Source organism: Heterocephalus glaber, unplaced genomic scaffold (assembly GCF_053883595.1).
Source record: "Heterocephalus glaber isolate CG9 unplaced genomic scaffold, H.glaber_assembly_v1.0 deba00000943, whole genome shotgun sequence".
Classification (NCBI taxonomy): Eukaryota; Metazoa; Chordata; class Mammalia; order Rodentia; family Bathyergidae; genus Heterocephalus; species Heterocephalus glaber.
This window is the reverse complement of record NW_028258175.1, coordinates 1,123,203-1,144,205: the sequence shown is the minus strand read 5'-3', so window position 1 is coordinate 1,144,205 and position 21,003 is coordinate 1,123,203. Positions and strand designations below refer to the sequence as shown.

Here is a 21,003-nt window from a genome sequence, read left to right as displayed (position 1 = left end):
TTTTTGGTACTGGGGATTGAACTCAGGACCTTGTGTTTGCAAGGCAGGTGCTGGAACCACTGAGCTAAATCCCCAGCCCCTTCACACTTTGTTTCTTTACTTTCATTATTCAGTCCCTTGAGAGAGAAATATTCTAGCCTGGGAAGTGTCTCTGCACCCTGACCATATATATATATTCATATATATATATATATATATATATTCACATATATATATACATATATATTCACATATATATATACATATATATTCACATATATATATATATTCATATATATATATATATATATTTTTTTTTTTTTTGAGACAGCATCTTGCTTTCTAATTCAGGCTGGCCTTGAACTCACTATGTAGCCCAGACTGCCTCAAACTTGAAGCAATCCTCCTGCCTCTGCCTCTGGAGTGCTGGGATTAGTGCACCACCACAACCAACTTTTTTTTTTTTTTTTTGACAGGGTCTCACTATGTGTTCCCAGCTGGCCTGGAACTCGAGGCAGTCTTCCTGCCTCAGCCTCCCAAGTGCTGGGATTATGCCACCATGCCCAGCCACCTGTACCCTGATTATAGACGTATGGCTGGCTCTAGGCTTTGGGGTTTCTTGTTTTATTAAGAAAAGTATGGGCAGAGCTCGGGATTTAGCTTAGTGGCACCACGCCTGCATCCAAAGCGCAAGGTCCTGAGTTGGTTCCCCGGTATTCAAAAAAAGAAAAAAAAGAAAAGAATAAAGAAAAGTAAGGGCCAATTGTAGTGGCCTAAGCCTGTAATATTAGCTACTCCGGAGGATGTGGCAGGAGGATCAAGTCCAAGGTCAGCTTATGCAACTTAATGAGATGCTGTCACAAAATTTTTTTAAAAAAGAAAAAGGGGTAGAGATGTAGCTCGGGTAGAACACTGGCCTAGCATTCAGAGGCCCTGGGCTCCAACCCCAAGGCTGAAAAAAAAAAGGTTTGGAGAAGAAATTCTGGAGGAAGGAGAACTAGTGGAGGCACAGATTTCGGGGAGGTGGTGAGGGCACCTTCACAGTGTAAGAGGCCACTACAGGCCCACTTCCTCCCACCAGCAGTCCAGCTCCTGATACAGGCTCAGCGACAGTCTCTCCACGCACTGGAATCCAGCCCTGACTTCTTATTCGTCAAAACGATGCTCCGCCATCATACAAGCGTCCTTAAGAGTGCCTGTGGAGCGCTGATACGGGAGGGAAGCAGGACGGGCCCCACCAGGCGGGCCAAGGTAGGCTACTGGGACTGAGAACCCATCACTCCTCCGCTGGGAAGGTGAAGTGAAGCTCGGCGGAACCAGCCTCCTTCCCACCTCAGCTCAGCCCACTGTCTCCAGGACACTGCATGAACCAGAACCGGAGGCAGCACGAGCTCTAGTCTCTGACCTCGGGTGCTGGGACTCGAGGGCCACCCGTTCAGTCCCAAACAGAGCCCGGGCCGTGGGAACCAGGTAGAGACGCTCAGTGTGACGCCGGAACCGCCCTCAAATGCGGACTCTCTAGGACATCGGGAAGTTCACAAATCGTTAGCACTTGGTCGACATTTATTGGCCTAAAAACGAAAGAACCGGAAGATGACCTTAAAAAATGTGGAGGCACTTCAGCTTCACTAAGGTGGTCTCAATATCGCAAGAAACCTGGCATAGCATTCAGCCACTGACCGGCCTTCGAAAGATGACGCCACCCAGTACACTAACGCTCAACTTGAACTACGCTACCTGCCCTCAACTATAATGGCGGTGCTGTCCCATTTGGCTTCTTTCCCCTAAAGATGATGGCCGCCCAGCGGCTTCATTTCGTTTCTCACCACCCCGGAAGAAGGGTTCTAAGGATTGGGTGACGCCGGGAGATTGAGGGAAGAAGGCCCCTAGTGGTTGGGCAGCGCTAGGTGAGGCTGGTTTTAAAGGAGCCGGTCGTGGGAGCCGTCGAAAACTGGAGATCTGCGGGAGGCGGCGGTGAGCGGCGTGCGGGGGGGAGGGCGCGGGGCGGCAGAAGAAGGGCCAGGAGGGGGGGCGAGGAGACGTTTGAACCACCTGGTCTCGGGCTGCGGGGACGCTGGGCGGGGATTCAGACAGGGCGGGTGTGCGACGGTGTGTATGGGCGGGACCTCTCCCAGGTCGGAGTGAAGGGGTATCTGCTTGACAGTGGATCCCCCGGGATCCAGACTGAGCTTTTCTATCCCCAAGCTCGGGCCGCCCCCAAATGAGTGGGGCTTTGCCCAGCCGAAGCTCACAGTGGGAGGAGGAACCTCGCGCGGCGCCTGATTGGAGGAAATACCCTGTAGGATCCTTTCCGCAGTGATCCAGTCTAGGGGATCGGGGCGGGGGGGCGGCGTCGCTTCGAGGAGGAGTATTGCTTTGGAGTCCTCGGCCACTTGCTGAGAGGGGAGGAGGATCTCAGAGGGATTCAGCGGAAACGAAGCTTCCCAGAACTGGGATCCCAGCGGATCCCGGGGAATCTCAGGGCAGAATCCGCAGGGACAAAGACCTCGGGAGGCTCGGGCCGTGAGAGAACTTGGGGCTCGGCAATCCAGATTCTCGTGGCAGATGCCAGGCAGGGCGCGAGTGATTTGATCCAGGCCGCGGCAGCGAGAGGACAGCCTCTCCGGGCAGTCAGTCGGGGGCGCCGTTGCCGCGCCTTGGGGCTCCGGCCTGTAGGGTACCCCAGCGGACCATGAAGGGCGGAGCCCCTGGGGAGGGGCTGGCCCTCACTCTGCGCTCCCCTGCTCCCCCCTCATCCCAGGCTGCCGCCTGGGATCCCCCAGGGACCCCCTGAAGCCGCAGTTTCCCCCATGGACTTGCCTGGGGACTCCAGGTGAGAGCGCACCCCGCCCACCTGTCTTGAGCCGGGAGACTGGGAACTTGGCCCGTACTGGGAAACTACAGAGCCAACTACAGGTTCAAGCGACTGTCCTCTGCTTCGTTCACTCTCCAGCCCTTCTGGCCGGCCGAGTTTGTGCCGTCAGCCCCTAACTCGAGCGTTATGGGACGCCAGGAGCCCGAAACGACGGAGGCTGCAGCCCCAGGGGGCCCCTTCGCCCCTGGAAAAGGCCTCCCGGCGGGTCTTGGCCGTGGTGCTGGAAGATGTCATGGCTCCCCACATGGTGAGCCCCCTGAACTGAAAGACCTTTTCCTCCCAAATCTCTCCTCAGTACCAAAGCCAGACCAGATACCTGTTGAGGAGACTGAGGCCCACACAGTCATTCTCATGCCCATCAGCGAGGCAGCCTCCCTAATGCCAGAGCTCTGCATGGCTCCCACTTACTCCAGCCCAGGTGGGCTGGAACCACATTCCTACAATTCTTTTTTTTAATATATTTACAAATTTTATGAAAATACTCCCATAATGTACATACAGATTCATAACATGCCTTTTTTGTGCCATGACTCACCTTTCCAGTTCAGTAAATCTTCATGCTGTCATATCTTTCTGGTTTTTTATTTTTGGTGGGTTTCTTTGTCTTTTGGGGTTTTTTGTTGTTTTTATTTTATTAGAACATGTTTGGAGTACAGGAAGTTTACATTCATCTTAGGGAGTAGGTGTATGTACTTAAATATCTGAATTCTTGCGGCCAGGGATTTAGCTCAGTGGTTTCACCACCTGCCTTGCAAGTGCAAGGTCCTGAGTTTGTTCCCCGGTACTGAAAAAAAAACCTGAATCTTTTCTTTTTTGGTACCAGGGATCGAACTCCGGTCCTTGTGCTTGCGCAACAGGCGGCGAAACCACTGCGCTAAATCCCTGGCCCCCCTGAATCTTTTTTTTTTCCCCTTCCCCTCCCCTCCCCACCCATTTCCCTCCCTCCATCTTTCCCCTTTCTCCATTATACATTCCTACAATTTTTCTGCTTTTTTCCCCGTGGGAAGCATACTGTGGTAGTTGACTCTATTGCACAGGTGAGAAAAACTGAGGCCCCAAATGAGGCAGGACCCACCCAAAGTAACCCTCTGTTTCATTCTCTAACCAGCCTGGATTGAGAAGATTACTTACAACCCACACCTGCCACTAGGGACTCTTAATAACCAGCCGCTGATTCAGACCAACTTGCCTCTTGGGGGTCTGAGTGAATTTGAGCCATGATCTCTGTCACTTTTGTGGCTAAGAGGATTATTCAGCACAAGGAAACCCTGTTTGGCCCAACCTCATTCCATCACCCTGCTCTTGATACTTCTTCTCCTAGGCTTCCCTGACCCCACAAAAGGAGATCTCCGTGCCATGGGGCCACAGAAACCACCGAGATTCTGTCTGTAACCAGTCACCCACCTCACCACCCATTCAGGCCAAGTGGGCTTCTCAGGCCAGGTGAGCACTGAGGGATGGGCAGTGAGCCAGAGATGTTGTTGCTGAGCCCACTGATCTTCCTGTTCCCTCACCAGGCCTCCCGACTCATTGCATTTATGCAGAGAGCCCTTAAGTCGAATCCATGGATCCTCTTCTACCCTGAGGCGATCCTCTTCTACCCTGAGGCGGCGATCAAGGACAGCCCCTGGCCCCGAGGGGATTCCTCCACAGAAGGTGGACAGGGGCCCCCAACCCACCCTGGTGGTGCTGCTGGAAGATATTGCTGCCCACAGGCCCAGGGCAGAGGTATGAACAGGGTGAGGATATCAGGGGTTCAGCTGGGACAGGCACTCCAGTGGGGTAGAAGACAGAGTAGGAAGCCTGGATCGGGCAGATCTCTCAGGGCAAGATGACACCATTGTAGGTGGCAGACACTGCCTGAGCAAATATTATATAAAAAAGTCTCTGGTGTAAACCCAGAGGGGGGTCGCTGGGGACTGAAAGAGTCAGGACATGGCGAGCTAGGGAGCCCAAAGAGGGCTTCCCTGCCTCTCCACAAATATACTGTGTTTATATCCAGGGCTTCGTCAATGAGAGCCCCAACTTCATCATCCCAGCACCAAGGTGAGATCTGGGGAAGGGACTGTCAAGGTATTCATGCCACAGCCAACCCCCAGGTAGCAGAGCTGAGGGCTTCCGGGTTTATTTACCACTTCTTGGCAGCTCCTTCAGAGGCCTTAGGGGTGGGGGGATGCTGGCCTAGGGGGAGCTGAACCTGGAAGCCCTCAGCCTTTACCTCGACCTTTCATTCCAGAGCTGAGCCTGTGGTGATGGTTCACCAGTCAATGCCTGTATCCAGGGACCGAGCTCCTCCATTCCAGCCATCCACCCTGCCTGCAGACCACCCGGACAGCCCACCCCCAGGTAAAAACTCAGGTAGAAGGATGATACTTGGGATCTAGAAAATCCTAGTTGTTTTGTTTTGTCTTGTTTGCCACAGGGTCTAGCTATGTGGTCCAGACTGGCTTGGAACTTACATACAGCCCAGGCTGGCCCTTAACGTGCCTCTACTTCCCAAGTGCTGGGTTCACAGGCCTGTGCCACCATACACAGCTCCTAGTTGAGCTTGTGTCAGGTGCAGAGGTAGAGGTGGGGCTTAGCTCCCACCCAAGGCAGAATATAATATGTAAAAATGGGATTTAGACTGCAGAGGCTTAGGTTCAACTCCTAACTATAGGGCTTAAGGTTGTCTTTTTTTTTTTTTTGGTACCGGGAACCAAACTCAGGACCTTGTGCTTGGCAGGCAGGCACGGCAGGACTTAAGTTTTAGCAATGGGCTTATTCTTCTGTGGACAAACATCAGTGTTTAGGGATGGGGCTTAGACACATGCAGCTGAGGAATGCCTACCTGTAACTCTCCTTTCCTCAGCCCCAGATCCTGCTCTGGAGCCCCCATCGACCCCACCACCATCCAGCCTTTTACGTCCCCGCCTTAGTCCCTGGGGCTTGGCTCCCCTCTTCCGCTCTGTCCGCTCCAAGCTGGAAAGTTTCGCTGACATCTTCCTCACACCCAACAAAACCCCAGAGCCCCCACCCCCATCCCCGCCCATGAAGCTGGAGTTGAAGATCGCCATCTCAGAGGCCGAGCAGTGTGGGGCTGCTGAGGGCACTGCATCTATCAGCCCCCGGCCCCCTATCCGCCAGTGGCGAGCTCAGGACCACAGTATCCCTGCACCTCTCCCTAAACTCACTCTGGGCCGAAGCCACTCCTGCCCTGATCTGGGCCCCCCTGGCCCAGGCACCTGCACCTGGCCCCCTTGTCCATCCCAACCAAGCCGGCCACGGCCTCGGCGGCACACTGTGGGCGGTGGGGAGATGGCCCAAGCCCCACCACCCCCTCTGCCCTGTCTTCGGAAAGAAGTCTTCCCTCTCGGGGGAGTAGGAGCCTCCCCTTCTCGAGCCACATCTTGCTCGTCCACTGCGTCCACTTCTTCCTTCTCCGAACCAGCAGAACCCAGGTAGTGCTCTCAATGAACCCTCCTTGAAGCCCTGGTCACAGTCAGAGCCTGGCCTCCTCTCAGAACCCAGCGGGCAGGAGATGGGGATATAGCTGGTAATCCCGTTTGCCACTGAGTGTTGACTTTTCTGCAGGTCGGCCTCAACCAAGGGGAAGGAGCCAAGAGCCTCAAAGGACCAGGTGCTTTCAGACCCTGAGACCAAGGTAAGAGTACAGGTGAAGGGGGGAGACAGGGGCCCTGACACTGTGCCATTCTTTCATCCTGCCATTTTTTGCAGACTATCGGAAAGGTTTCTGGATTCAGAATACGCAGGACACCCACCCGTCCTCAACTAAATCTTACACCAATGGGGCTGCCTCGGCCAGTCAGGTGAGGAGCTCATTGGGCAGGGTGCTTGCCTTGGCCAGACAGGGGAGGCTCACATCCACCGGAGCAGGGCTAACAGTCTAGCCAGGAGATTTAATTTGATGTGGTTTGTGCTTAGAGCTCCCTGTCTGCCCCAGATAGCACTTTTGGCCTTGGCATGTCCCGGAACCTAAAATATAGCCTAGGGGGCCAGGGATGTAGCTCAGTACCACTGTGCCTGCCTGGCAAGTTCGAGGTCCTGAGTTCGATCCCTGGTACCAAAAAAATATATAATAATTAAAATAAAAGAAATATAGCCTAGGGTTTACCTATCCCTTTTTCAAGCTCCATTAGCCTGAGGTTTCTCAGTGGCCTCTGTTCTTTGCTCTCAGATTGAACAAGAAGGAGTTCAGCTTGGAAGAAATTTATACTAACAAGAATTATCAGTCACCCACAACCAGGAGGTGAGAAACTTTGAAGGCTCAAGGGTGGTGGAGGAAGGCTGGAACCAGGGGGGATGTTGGTTAACAGTTTCCTGCCTGGTCTAGGACCTTTGAGACCATCTTTGAGGAACCACGGGAGCGCAATGGGACTCTGATTTTCACCAGCTCCAGGAAGCTCCGCCGGGCTGTAGAATTCCGGGACAGCAGCCTTCCTCGAGCCCGCCGGCCAACCCGAGGGGCTAGGGTTACTGCTGGCAGGACTGTTACTCCCAACTTAGCACCCAGCCCGGATGTGGGGCCTCTGCTGCAGAAGCGGCTGGAGGAACTAGATGCCTTGCTCTTGGAGGAGGAGAAAGTGGGTGGGGAGAGGCCCCATTAGTCCTAGGAACTCTGTCCACCGTCTACCGTAGAGGGAAGGCAGTGTTTGTCCCTCCGTCTCCCTACAGAGAGGGGAAACTTCTGAAGCACTTATATTTTTTTCCTCTATATTTCTAGTAAAATTTTCGATATGTTTCTGATTTTTTTGTGTCTCTAGCTGAATGTAAGATTGGCCACACTGGCTGATGTTTATATGTTGATCCCCCTCACGGGTCTAAGAAAAGGGAGTGGTCCCAGGGAACATGAGAGAGGGGTATGGGGAGGAAGAGGAGTGGTTATTGGAAAGCCTCTCTTGATTTGAGAAGTCTCCCTTTCCGAAGGGTATTTATAAAAAAGTGGCTGGTCGGGGTCTTCCCAATTCTTTTACCTAAAGGAGACAGCCTGGCATGGTGTTACTTTGCCTGTGATCCCAGCTACTTGGGGAGGTTTAGGCATGAGGATCACAAGTTTAAGTCCAGATTAAGAGGCTTAGCAAGACCCTGTCATAAAATAAAAAAGGCTGGAGATGTACATAGTTCAGTGGCCCCTAAATTCAATCCCCAGTACCACAAAAAGAAAAAAAATCAAACAAGACCAAAAGGCTCAAAGTACACCAAGGCCTTGGTTTAGACCTGCTGCTGGATTCAAGAGCGAAGCGCAAGCAGTCGCAGTTCCTCACGGAGAACAGCAATGCACTGGACGCACACAGCCCTGTGGAGCCCGGGTGCGGGAGACAGTGAGACCGCGACCCGCCTTGGCCAGGGAGGCAGTTCCGGCGGCGCCGGGGCAGTGCTCCGTAGGGCGGCGAGGAGAGAATTATCTGCAGACGAACTGATCTGAGGACGCGCGCGGCGTACAAGGGCCAGGTGCTTTTGTGCTTGCTGACGCACAAGCGCGCAAGCCAGCAGCGGGAGGGAACGGACGCCGTCGCACCAGCCACCTCGCCCTGAAAGCGACCCGCGGCGAGCGCGTGCCCCTGCCCGTGCGCGCGCGCGAGACGCGGAGAGGCGCCGCGCGCCACCCAGCGGGCAACAGCCCTGTAACGCTAGCACCACATCCCAATCCCTAGCCAACTCCGCGTCAACGCCGTCAGAAGGCGGCCAATAAACGAGGAGCAGGAAGAGGCGGGGTCGTGTGGGAGACCGCCCCAAACACCTACTTATAGTCCAGTCACAAGACTTGGGGAAGGGCGGGGCTAACTAACGCGACCCAATCAAAGCCTTGGGGCAGTTACCTAGTTCCCCGCCCCCTGGTCTGATCACGCCCTCTGCTTGACGTCTGAGCACCTCTTACCCTATCAACGACTGAGCCTGCGGGGGGGGGAGGGGGTGGAGGGGAAGGGGCGGAGAGTGGGAGGAGGCAGCGAGGGGAAGGAGGCGTAGGCTGAGGAGGAAGAGGGAGGAGGGGCAGTAGAGTCCGGGCAGAGGAGAGGCCCAAGACTCCAAAGGAGACGACGGGAGGGTGCGCTGCGCTGGAGTTCCCCCGGTGCCCAACGGCCGTTCTGGATCCCCTAAGGCACAAGTCAGACACGGAGAGAAGCAGGAAGAGACTTTTATGTCGGCGGACAGAGGTGGTCTACCCGTCACTGTTGCCTCACATCCGGGGCTTCGGAGGGGTGGCCCCCGCAGCCCCGCCCCCCTTCCCGCCTTTCATGGCGACCGGAGGCGGAGGCTGGTGCGGCTGGGCCTGGAGGAAGCCCCTTTAAATCTTCTTAAAGGGGTGGTCACCGAACTCGGCCGACTCAGATGCCAGCCTTAAAGGGGAAGCCGTCGAACAGAAGCTGACAAATTGAGAACTGGGCTGTTGGGAGAATTGAAGCGACTGGGGTTTCCCACCTCTTCTCCCCTCCCACGCCAGCAGTCCTTTAAATTCAGCTTAAAGGGGAAGCGGCCGCTTGTGGAGAACTAGAAACTAACTCGCGAACCCTTAAAGGGACGGCTTGCTGTTTGAAAGATCCTGGCCTCCTTAAAGGGGTGGCCTCTTTTAACCGGAGGACTTGAGACACTTTTAAAGGGGAGGTCTGCGTTTCGGGTCGAGCTCTCGGCCCCTTTTAAAGGGGTGGCCCTTCCTCTTCCTCGGGGAGACTTGCTTCGACCCCTGGCAGGGGGCGGCTACCGCTCTCGCCGGCCGGACTCGGTCGGGTCGTCTTAAAGGGGCCAGGGGCTGCACAACTTGCGGCCCGTTTTAAAGGGACGGCCGCCCAGTTCTCGCCGTCGCGCCCCGCCGGCCCCGTAGGGGGGGCCCTCGGCTTGTCGCCCCGGGGGCGGCGCCGACTCTCCAGGCCTTGGCCTTGGGGCACGCTCAGGGCCAGCGGATCGGGCTCTGAAGGGGAAGCCGTGGCCTTCCCGTCTCTGTGCGCTCGCCTGCGCCGCGCCTGCGACCCCGGGCCTGCGGACAGGCCGCTCCCGGCCCCGCCGCCTCCGGATGCGGCGCTGAGGGCCGTCGCCATGGAGACGGCAGCGGCCGCGGCCCCGGGCCCGGGCTGGGCGGCCGAAGGCGAGCGGCGGCGGCGACGCTGCTCCCGCCGGGACCGCGACCGCGAGCAGCGGCGCCGCCGAGGCCCAGGAGGCGACGCACCCCGGGCCCTGCTGGCCGCCCCGCGCGGCTCCTCGTCTTCGTCGTCGCCGCCGCCGCCGCCCGCCAGGCCCTGGTCATCGGCTTCGTCCGGAGAGCGGCCTGGGGGCCCGAGGCGGCGGCGGCCCCGACCCAGGCCGCGGCCTCCGCGACCCCGCGCTCGAAAGCGGCCTGCCGGCTCCGGCAGCCGCGGGGAGGAGGAGGAAGAAGAGGAGGAGGAGGGTGGCGCCGACGATGGGGAAGCCGAGGAGGAGCCGGAGGAGGAAGAGGAGGAGGAGGAGGACCTGATCGATGGCTTTGCCATCGCTAGCTTCGCCAGCCTCGAGGCCTTGCAGGTGGGGCCGGAGGGCGATAGGGGCCCTTGGGGGCTCGAGAGGGGCAGGGACGCGGGTAGGGTGCCTGGGGGGGGGGGGTTGGCACCCCAAACCAGAGCAACCGGCTCCTCTGGCCTGGCCTCTGCCCCACCCTGGGGTGGGAGGAGGTGGAGCTGGTCTCCGGGGACCAGCCAGTTACCCGGCCTGCGAGGCTTGGCAGCCTCGTCACCCCCAGAGAGGTGGGGAGCTTTCTCTTTCCCATCCAGTTCAGTTCCCCCTCCTCCTCCACAGAAGGATGCATCTCTTCAGCCCCCAGAGCGCCTGGAACATCGGCTGAAGCATTCTGGGAAACGGAAGAGGGGGGGCTCCAGTGGGGCCACCGGGGAGCCAGGGGACAGCTCTGATCGGGAGCCTGGCCGGCCCCCTGGGGATCGGCCTCGAAAATGGCCCAATAAGCGGAGAAGGAAAGAGGTGAGCTTGTCCTGAGACCTCATCCTTTGAAGCTGTTCAGGTGGAGTGTCCTTCTGTAGACCCATTTCCTGTCAGGAGTGCCACTGCTTATGGGTCCTAAACTCTAACCCAAGTCTAAAGGCAGAGAGGAAGGCAAAGCAAATCTGAGGCCTCCCTGCTCCCAGCGCAGGTTTTGAGAAAGGCTTGTCCACAGTCGGGCTCCCTTGTGTTTGCTGGGTGTACATCTGCTTCAGAAGTGTTGGTAATTCAGAATTCTTTAGTCGAATGGTAAATAAATTAGATGTGGTCCCTGCCCTTCCCTAGGTGTGGCAGTTTTAACCGGAAAGAGATGGTGGACAAGCAGACACTTAGAGCACAGCTTGAGAAGCTACCCCAGGCAGAGATCTGGGAGAGGTGTTGCAGAAACCCCCATGAGGAAGCCACTCTTATGCCTGGGGGATGGGAGGAGAGTTGTGGTTAGGGAAAGCCCCCTAGGATGTCTTAGTCAGGCTCTGAAGTACAGTCAGGAGTTTGCTAAGAGAAGAAATGGAGAAAAGTTGTTTTGGGCAGAAGCACCTAGATGTGGGAACCTGGTCTGTTAAGAAAATGGCAAGAGCATTGGGAATGGGGGTGGGTAGTAGCTGGAGAAGCAGCTCGAAAGAGAGACTGACAGGAGGTCGTGAGAGGCGGTGAATGCCTGGGAGTTGAAACGCAGTTGCCTGGCCAGTCAGCTTCGCTTACCTCTGGACTCTGGTCTTCCTCAGGCCTTCTCCCGGCACTCTGTGGAAGCTGGATACATAGTAAGTGCTGTCCACCTGTACTCCCTTCCCCTTGGGCCCTACTCATCTTCCCTCTCCTGACACCTCTCTCTCTCGTTTTCCCCAGTGTGATGCAGAAAGTGATCTGGATGAGAGGGTGAGTGGGGCTAGAACTCCTTGAGGGGCAGTGTCACAGCTGGTAAAGTGGACTGTGGGTTAAAGGCAGCAGACATCTCCTTTTGAGTGGGGAACATGGCTTAGATTGAACCAGGATTAGGTTTTTGGGAGGAAGGGGGGATTAAGAGGGTAAATGGCTTTTTATTCTGCGACCAGGGCTACCGCCCAGAAAATAGAAGGCCACCTCTTGGTGTACCATCCTCTCCAAAGTTCCTGGGGCTACCACTGGTTGTCCATAGGAATCCAGAGTGGCTATGGAACTTCTCTCCACTGGTCTGCTCTTATAATTAGGGACTCATGCATGGGAATGTGGCATGGTGATGCCAGTGAGGACATGGAACCATTGTAGTTACTCTAGGAACCCAACCTATAAAGGTATATTTCAGTTTGTTACTAGGATTGATTTGCTTGTTTTGAATTAATGCTTTCTGGCAAGTAATGCTCTGCCCACTGACCCCTGTAAATTACTGAATTTCAGTTCCCCTTATGTATCTTACTTTCTCTCAAATGTTGGCTGGATAGGAACAACCCAGAGAGTTGTTTTCCATCTAAAGGGGGTGACTACTGTCCAGTTCTACTGATTGTTGCCACATGAGCATGGGGGCCCAGTCTTGAGATCCTCAAGTCTGGGTTTTAATGAAGAATCTCCAGGTTTCAAAGCATCAGCAAAGATTTTTGCTGACGTTCAGGGACCAAACAGGTCTGTAGTCAGGTAGGCCTGTGGGCTAGCACCTAGCGATGTTGTTGTTTTGATTTGGCTGCTTCTCTGCCACTTCTGTGCTGTCTTGATTCAGTCCTCCTGGCCTACCAGGTTCTTGGGCTCAGCTGCTCCACTCCTTTCTCCAATTGTAGGCCGCCAGGAGCATGGTGTGGTGAATCTCAGTGAAGCTGATGGATCATACTTACCATCCCCACCTCCCCCAGCGGGCTCCAGAGGCTGTTGGCCTTCCTAGACAAGGGTCTGGCCTACCTGTGACCTAACCATCTCTCTGTCCTCCTTCCCCAGGTCTCTGATGATGACCTCGACCCATCCTTTACTGTCTCAACCAGCAAAGGTTGGTAACCAGGGCTGGGACAGAGGTGAGCGGGGGAGATTGACTGAGCCTCAACTGAGCATGTCTGCATCCTGCCCTCAACTCACAGCCTCGGGCCCCCATGGCGCCTTCAATGGGAACTGTGAAGCAAAACTCTCCGTGGTCCCTAAAGTGTCGGGCCTGGAGCGGAGCCAGGAACAGCCCCCAGGGCCCGACCCGCTGCTAGTGCCTTTCCCCCAAAAGGAACCACCGCCTCCACCGGCCCCTCGGCCTCCTGTCTCACCCCCTACGCCCTTGCCGGCCACCCCCAGTCTGCCACCCCCACCCCAGCCCCAGCTGCAGCTGCGGGTCTCGCCCTTCGGCATGCGCACTTCTCCCTACGGCAGCAGCCTGGACCTCAGCACTGGCAGGTGAGTGGTCCGAGGGTTCGCTCCGATCTACAGGGCCTGGTCATTTCGGTTCCAGTGCCTGTACTCTGTGCGAAGACATGAGATGGTTCCTCTTGGGCGTGATGTGAGGAGGACGCTGGGTGGAGGAAACAGAGATCCCTGCAGGGCTTATCTGAGTACTTTACACATTCACATGCAGGGGATTCCAGTTTATGCTGTTCCCCAATTTTATTTGCTGGTAAGAACTTTCTGTAAGGCACACCTGCCAGGAATAGTGTTCTTTGGAACATACTTTGGGAAATGCTGACATGATTAAGAGTGCTGGCTTTGGTGTCAGTCAGACCTGGATTCAAATTCTTGCTCTGCTGCTTACTTGCTGTGTGATTTTTGGCAAGTCACTTAACCCCTCTGAGCCTCAGTTTCCTCTTCTTTGTGAAAGGAAACAATAATAATACCTTCATCATAAAGCTGTGTGTGAGGATTAATTCTGAGGGAATTCAGTGCTTCCCAAAATATGCACACTCATTTTTAGTGGGTGATGGAATGATGTCAGGTCTTACCTGAGTAAACTCTAAAAATAGTCATGAGTTAGCTTTTAAGTGCCTTAGCAAACTGTGTGTAGTACCTCAACTCCTTGACTTCAAATGTTACTGCTTAGCGGGAGGCGTCGTAGAAGTAAGTGTGTAGGTACGGATGGGTGCATGGCCGTGTCAACTCTCGGGAATGCGGTATGGAAGCTTGGAGCCTGCGGTAGGTAGCTTGTGAAGCAGGTGCCAGCCCTGGGCTAAGTGCTCACCAAAGGGTACACACCGCCGATACCATTGTTACTGGTGGCATCATCCTGTCATCGCCATCATTGTTACCATTATTGAGAAAACTAAGGCTCAGAGAAGGGCAGTGACTTGCTCAAGGTCACCCAGGGCATTCATGGCAAGGTGGGTCTGGAATTTGGGGCTCCTGACTCCCAGGACAGGCCAGCTTGGTGCTGCGCCCACTGTCTTCGGGTGGGAAGCCAGGTAGCCTGTTGGAATTCAGCGTCAAAATGAGGGATCTGGCTTGTGCTGAGGTTGACTCAAAAGGGAAAGTCGCATGGCCGGAGTCTGGCGGAGGCAGCTGCTCAGAGGAAGAAACCTGGAGGAGACGGGTTAGGGGGGCACTGCAGGCTGGGGAGGGTCCCTGGTTCGCTCCCCCAGTACCGCTCGGGTTCCTGAGCCCCGTCAGCGCAGGCGCTTCCTGCCCCTCCCTCACTCATCTGCCCTTCTCTCCCCAGCTCTTCACGGCCGCCCCCCAAGGCCCCGGCCCCTCCCGTGGCTCAGCCTCCCCACTCATCCTCCTCCTCATCCGCCGCCTCCTCGTCCTCGTCCACGCAGCTCAGCCACCGGCCCCCGACGCCCTCCCTGCCCCTGCCTTTGTCCACCCACGGCTTTCCTGCCCCTGGGTTGCGGCCTCCACCGCCTCCCCACCACCCCTCCTTGTTCCCCCCCGGCCCCACCCTGCCTCCACCGCCACCCCTGCTGCAGGTGCCAGGGCACCCTGGGGCCTCAGCTGCTAACACCCTCTCTGGTGAGTTTGGGGTCCTGGCCGGGGGTTGGGGGGTGGCCTTGGCCCTGAGCTTGGGCCCCAGCAGCTCTAAGGGATCTGGGCCACCGCAGACAGCAGGGCTCGAGGAGGCTGACATGGTGCAGACAGAGTCTGAAGCTCTCTCCCTCCCCTCCCACAGAGCAGGACCTGATCGGCCAGGACCTGAACTCTCGATACCTGAATGCCCAGGGTGGCCCTGAGGTGGTGGCGGCAGGGGGCTCGGCCCGGCCTCTTGCCTTCCAGTTCCACCAGCACAACCACCAGCACCAGCACACCCACCAGCACACCCACCAGCACTTCACCCCTTACCCCCCAGGCCTGCTGCCACCCCACGGCCCCCACATGGTGAGCTCCGCCTTGGGCCGACGATGCAGCCCAGAGGGGGGGCTCCAGGGAGGCCGGGGTCCCTGGCTGGCAGTTCATTTTTCCCTTCTCTGCCTAGTTTGAGAAATACCCAGGAAAGATGGAAGGCCTTTTCCGACATAATGTGAGTGTGAGTGAGTGAGTGAGTGAGTGAGTGAGTGGTGGGCATGGCCATGTCACTGCCTGCTGCCCTGATTGTTGGGGTCCAGTCTTCAAAGCAAGAGCCTTGAGCCTGGGGGACTCCCTGGAGGGTTAGGGTGGAGGCCAGAGGACTGAGGGCGGGCCAGGCCTGGGCAGCACTTCCACCCCTGCTTGGACTAGGCCCCCTTCTCTCCACAGCCGTATGCGGCCTTCCCTCCCGCAGTGCCAGGGCTCCCTCCAGGCCTCCCGCCAGCTGTCTCCTTTGGCTCCCTGCAGGGGGCCTTCCAGCCCAAGGTGAGCTCCCAGTCCAGGTGATACCGCCACCCCCTGCCACTTACAGACCTAGATTCCCTGGACCCACTTCCTGTCCCCCAAACTGTGCCTAACCACCTGCCTTCCCTCCTGGACCTAGCTTTTTGCAAAGCCATGCTCCTCCTGTCCTCTAGCTTGCTTTTCCCTAGCTTGGGTCTAGACCCCCATTATGCTTGATGCCAGCTCTGTCTGATCCCTCCACTTCCCTTTCCCAGAGCACGAACCCTGAGCCGCCACCACGACTGGGGCCAGTGCCAAGCGGGCTCCCCCAGAAGGGGACACAGGTGAGGGCCAGGGCAGGTCCTGGGGGAGCTGGAAGGAGGGAGAGCAGGGTTGAGTCAGAGAAAGTGACCGCTGGTCCTGCCCTTTAATCTGTGACTAGGGTGTGTCTCTGGGTGTCTAGAGAGGGCTTTCTGCAGAAGCATTTCCCAGGTATGAGGAGTAGAGCTTTGCTGAGGCTGTGCAAGGTGTAAGGTAATAGTTACCATAGTGCCTTTGGAGTTGTAGTGCCCCAGGGGAAGTGGTTTTTGTAGGGATTTTCAGTTCTATTTTTTTATTTTTTTAAAACATTTTTGAAGGGGGGGATTTTCAAATTTAAGTAACAGAACTTTTTTTTTTTTCCCAAATGACATCATAACCAGTAAACCTCGTCCATAAAACAATTAAAGCAAGCTTCTTCGTGAAGTGTCAGGGAGCCAGAGCCTTCCCTCCTCATTTGTACACATAGCAGCCATAGACCCCAGGGCTCTTGAACATGGTGAAAAGGACAGGACATGTTTGCAGGAGAGTAGACTAGAGCAGAGGTTTTTCAATGCCTTTAAAAGATGGGGTTTTTTTTCCTAAAGAAATGTCAAGTGGGTCCATGTTATATAAAGCTGATAAGAGGGTAACCTCTCCAGTTGAGAGTGCTGCCTGCCTGCCCCAGGCCATCCCCTGGCCCTCCCAGCAGGGCACTTCCCTGGGGCCTGCTGTTGGAAGAAAGACCTAGCAAGACCTAGCGTGGGAGAGATGGAAGAGAAGTGACATAGGCAGGATGGGTGTCAGGAATGTCAGGCGTGAGCGCCTGCTGTGGAGTTGAAACACGAAGGGCAGGAAACAGGTCTGAGTCACCTGCTGTTTCTCCTTTGCCACCCCCAGATCCCCGACCATTTCCGGCCACCTTTGAGGGTGAGTTTGGTGAGGACCTTAGGCTGCATGAGGCTGGGGGCTGGTGTCAGGGTGTTGCTGCGGGAGTGGGTCCAGCTTGGGAAAGAACGAGAGATCGAGATGTGCAGGCAGCAGATGTAACACTGAAGAAACGAAGGGTCTTTCAATTAGAGCCCTGGGCTCAGCAGTACCTGGCCACGGGACCTTGGGCAGTATGGTTCTCTCTCTGAGCCTCAGTTTCCTAGGCTTTGATGAGTGGGGATGTTGTGTGGCGAGGCTGGGCCCAGGGCTGGGCCTGGAGTGGGTGACGAGTGGCTGTTCTTTCCTTCCCTTTCCCTTTGGTCATCCTTCGGGGGCAGCAGAAGCCAGGGAAATGGTGCGCCATGCACGTGCGCTTGGCTTACATGATCCTGAGACACCAGGAAAAGATAAAGGTACTGGGGCCAAGGGCTTGGGAGACTGGGTCTGAGAGTGAGCATCGGGATCTCGCTTCAGTAGGGCTCAGCGACTCTCAGGCAAACGAGTTCTCCTGGCCCCGTCACTCCTGAGCGGGTCCACAGCCAGCACCTGCATTCTCTGGCAGTTGGAGGAGTGATCAGAGAAGTCTCTCAAGACAAGCAGAGAAGGGCACCCCAGCACCCTCTTGGTGGCAGCCAGCCCTTGGAGGGGAGCAGGGGTGGGAGACTAAGAACAGGGACCTAAGAAAGAGATGCAGAAAAAAGAGAGAAACAAAACAAAAAACTGAACCAGACGTGGCTCCTCACTGCCCTTGTCCCTGTGTCCCATGCAGGGTGATTCCCACAAGCTTGACTTTCGGAATGACCTCCTGCCCTGCCTTCCGGGGCCCTATGGGGCCTTGCCCCCTGGGCAGGAGCTCTCCCACCCGGCCTCCCTCTTCACTGCGACTGGTGAGTCTAGCCAGCCCTCAGGGCCGAGTTCCCTGTCTACGCCTGCAGCCCACCTTGTGTCCACTCAGCCTTATCAGAATCTCCCACCTCTCTGCCCCAGGTGCCGTCCACGCTGCAGCCAACCCTTTCACGGCAGCTCCCGGGGCCCACGGAGCCTTCCTGAGCCCCAGCACCCACATTGGTAAGAGCCAAGGGTGCACTGGGCATCCAGGCTGTCCTGACCGCTGGGTGCTCTCGAGCTGGGCATAGGAAGTCAGACCCAAGAGACAGAATGGCATAGACCTCCTCCCATTTGCTTGGTGACCTTGGGCAAGTTACTTTACCCGCTCTGAGCTGAGCCATGATTTTTCTCGTCGGTAAATGAGTAGGGAAGGCCAAGGTGACTCCCGTGTGCTGAGCAGTGAGTAGTCGGTGGTAGGGAGGAGCGGCACCTAGGAGAGGGAGGAGGGGGCTGCATAGCCCAGGGAGAGCAGGGCCCCTGGCCCTTGGGGAGCGCAGCAGCCTGCCCGGGGCTGTGCAGCCCGGGTGTGTGGGACAGGAGGAAGTGGAGCCTGGCTGGGAGGCCGAGTCCCTGAGGACAGGCAGTGTTCCCAGGAGGTGTGAGCCATGCCTGAAGTTTAGACAGGCCAGGAAGGATCCTGTGCACCGTGCACCATGCACCGCGGGCGGGGAGAAGCCGGCTGCAAGCAGAGATCTGCACCAGTCTGGGTGGCGTGGGGAGGCATGGCAGCTGACCCCTGGGGAGTCGTTTCTCCTCTCTGAGCCTTGTCTGCCTCCGGGGCTGAGTGAGGCTGAGGCCACGCCGCTGGGAAGCTCAGTGCCTGCCCAGCCCAGACTCGGCACATACTTGTTGAAACTAGGGGACTGCAGGCGACTCCGGCCCAAGGCCTGGTCGCTGGCCGCCCGACCCCACCCTTGCTCTGTGCCTGCTCGGAGCTGGCTGCTGCGGCTCTTGACTGTTGGCCCTTTTCTCCCTCCGCAGACCCCTTTGGGCGCCCCACAAGCTTTGCCTCCTTGGCTGCCCTCTCCAATGGGGCCTTTGGAGGGCTGGGCAGCCCCACATTCAGTAAGTGCGAGGGGTGTGCTGGGGGCTGCCGTGCTGGGGTCCGTGCCTGGGCAGGGCCTCCTGTCCCTCGGCCGTGCCACTTTCTGCTTTTTGCCCACTGCCCAGACTCCGGTGCCGTCTTTGCCCAGAAAGAAAGCCCAGGGGCCCCGCCAGCCTTTGCCTCTCCCCCAGATCCGTGGGGCCGCCTGCACCGCAGCCCCTTGGCCTTCCCAGCCTGGGTCCGCCCCCCTGAGGCCGCTCGGACCCCAGGCTCAGACAAGGAGCGGCCTGTGGAGCGGAGGGAGCCCTCGATTTCCAAGGAGGAGAAGGACAGGTAAGTCCCCAGCCCGCAGCGCCGCCTGCCTGCCAGCCCGTCCTCCTGGTGTACGGCATCTTCTCCCTCTGCACCCCCAGGGACCTCCCCTTCTCACGGCCCCAGCTCCGAGTTTCTCCTGCGACGCCCAAGGCCCGGGCGGGCGAGGAAGGGGCTCGGCCCGCCAAGGAGTCGGTGCGGGTAAAGGAAGAGCGGAAGGAGGAGGCTGCTGCCGCCGCCGCTGCCGCTGCCGCTGCCGCCGCTGCCGCCGCCGCTGCTGCAGCCACTGGGCCTCAGGGCCTCCACCTGCTGTTTGAGAGGCCTCGGCCACCGCCGTTCCTGGGCCCTAGTCCGCCAGAGCGCTGCGCAGGCTTCCTGGAGCCAGCCTGGTTGGCAGGACCCCCGCGCCTCGCCAGGCCGCCCCGCTTCTATGAGGCAGGCGAGGAGCTGACGGGACCTGGGGCTGTGGCTGCTGCCCGCCTCTACGGCCTGGAGCCCACTCACCCGCTACTCTACAGCCGATTGGCTCCGCCACCGCCACCTGCCGCGGCCCCAGGAACCCCTCATCTTCTCAGCAAGACCCCCCCAGGAGCCCTTTTGGGGGCGCCACCTCCACTCGTGCCGGCCCCCCGGCCCAGCTCCCCGCCGAGGGCCCCCGGCCCAGCACGGGCTGACAGGTGAGGGGAGTGTGTGTGGGACAGAGCTCCAGCTCCCCTTGCTGTTGGCCGGGCCTTGGGGCTGGGGTTGAAGCCGAGGCTGGAGGGCAAGGGTCACAACCTCAGCAGTCTGAGGCCCTGGACCCCATGAGGGCAAGGGTCACATGCACTGTGGGGTCACCGGGAGGGCAGAGGCCTCCAGCCTAGAGGGCGTGTGAGCAGGCCATTGCCACGCTGAGGTGCACCGCTGCCCCAGGGGCCTCTGGAGAGGCCGCCTACTCAAGGGCTCACTCAGCCAGAGGCCGGCGCCCCTCCAGCTAGGCTGAGCTCACCTCCCGGGGCGGAGGAGGGGCTAGAGAGAAGGGGCTCCGTGTACATATTTATCTCCCCTTCCGCACAGCCCTCAGACCTTTTGTACATTTTTACAGGGGTGCCCTCCCCGCAGACCCCTCCCGGTTCATTAAACCCTCAGACTGGTGCTGTGTTCCTAGCCTCCAGCCTCTCTGGGGGAGGGGAGGCAGGGCTCCGGGGCTTGTCCCTGGGAAGGCACCGGCCTGGGCCAGGGGAGGCCGGGTCCTTCCCGCCGGGCCACAGCCCAGGCGCCACCCGCGCCTTCAGCTCTGCCCTCCGCGCCAAGCCCCGGACCACCTCTGCGGCTCAGTGCCCTGCTCCACAGAACCGTGCTCCAGAACCCTGCTGGAGGCTGGGGGTGGGCAGAAAAGGTCCCCCGTACCACACACCAAAGAAAGGGCCTGGCCCGGGGGTGGGCGACAAGGCAGCTTCCTCCTCAGCAGCCTCGAGAGCGAGGCAGCCCCAGCCTCCCAAAGCAGCAGGTGTCTCCAGAGTGGGGCCCGTCTGGAAGGCAGGGCTCAGTTAACAAAACCCTAACGTTGACTTTTTCCCCCGGTGGGGCTTATTCTGTAACATGACTTGCGGATATTTATATAAAAATGAGTGTTACAATGAGGCCCTCTGGCGCTCTCAGTCTGTGGGTCGCCGGCGGTTGGGCTGGGCCTGGGGCGAGGGGGTGAGGGGGTGAGGACCTCCAGGGCCACGGCCTGGGGAGGGTCCCTTCCCGCAGGGCTGGGGGCTGAGCTGCTGCTCTTGGTGAGCTGCTCCATGTTGGCCTGGAAGCTTTTATGCTGCTTTTCTACAGCCTGAGAGAAGCACCAGATTTCCCCGTCACCTGCCAGCCAGCTCCAACCCAACCCTTCCCACAGGCAGCCGCTGTCCGTGGCCTTGCTCTGCTGTTAGGTTCCTCTCCAAGGGTTGCTTGCACATGCAGTGTATTCATGAGGTTTTGTAGGAGAACATGGTGATTTTTGCAGACTTGCTGGTTTTTGCTAAGTAATCCAGGGTCACTATGACTCAACATACAGTTTAAATACAAGTACATGGTGCTT

The 21,003-nt window shown here is 57.7% G+C and overlaps 2 protein-coding genes across 11 annotated transcripts; both read left to right on the top strand.

The window, feature by feature from the left end:
* Positions 1-887: 887 nt before the first annotated feature.
* On the top strand, positions 888-7,600 carry Prr14 (proline rich 14). Of its 7 annotated transcripts, none has more exons than XM_087208808.1 (12): positions 888-1,953; positions 2,741-2,812; positions 2,933-3,101; positions 4,176-4,297; positions 4,399-4,582; positions 4,857-4,900; positions 5,091-5,200; positions 5,706-6,294; positions 6,428-6,497; positions 6,572-6,663; positions 7,032-7,103; positions 7,188-7,600. In XM_087208808.1, the coding sequence occupies exons 2-12, from the start codon at positions 2,790-2,792 to the stop codon at positions 7,459-7,461; spliced, it is 1,749 nt and encodes a 582-aa protein (XP_087064934.1). In that variant the 5' UTR covers positions 888-1,953; positions 2,741-2,789; the 3' UTR covers positions 7,462-7,600. The 7 variants fall into 7 exon arrangements, with proteins under 7 accessions (XP_087064934.1, XP_004856234.1, XP_087064937.1 ...); XM_004856177.4 differs by having other exon boundaries at positions 917-1,953; positions 4,372-4,582; XM_004856175.4 differs by lacking the exon at positions 888-1,953 and adding an exon at positions 2,095-2,278 and having other exon boundaries at positions 4,372-4,582.
* Positions 7,601-8,765: 1,165 nt separating this feature from the next.
* On the top strand, positions 8,766-20,567 carry Fbrs (fibrosin). 4 transcript variants are annotated; one of them, XM_013076447.3, is made up of 18 exons: positions 8,767-10,348; positions 10,619-10,798; positions 11,542-11,577; positions 11,663-11,692; positions 12,719-12,767; positions 12,856-13,156; positions 14,406-14,698; positions 14,856-15,061; positions 15,159-15,203; positions 15,419-15,514; positions 15,748-15,816; positions 16,670-16,699; positions 17,041-17,112; positions 17,469-17,586; positions 17,687-17,767; positions 18,569-18,652; positions 18,758-18,965; positions 19,046-20,567. In XM_013076447.3, exons 1-18 carry the CDS (start codon positions 9,887-9,889, stop codon positions 19,623-19,625), a joined length of 2,940 nt encoding a protein of 979 aa, XP_012931901.1. In that variant the 5' UTR covers positions 8,767-9,886; the 3' UTR covers positions 19,626-20,567. The 4 variants fall into 4 exon arrangements, with proteins under 4 accessions (XP_087064925.1, XP_087064926.1, XP_012931901.1 ...); XM_087208798.1 differs by having other exon boundaries at positions 17,038-17,112; XM_087208799.1 differs by lacking the exon at positions 15,159-15,203 and having other exon boundaries at positions 8,766-10,348; positions 17,038-17,112.
* The last annotated feature ends 436 nt before the right edge of the window (positions 20,568-21,003 follow it).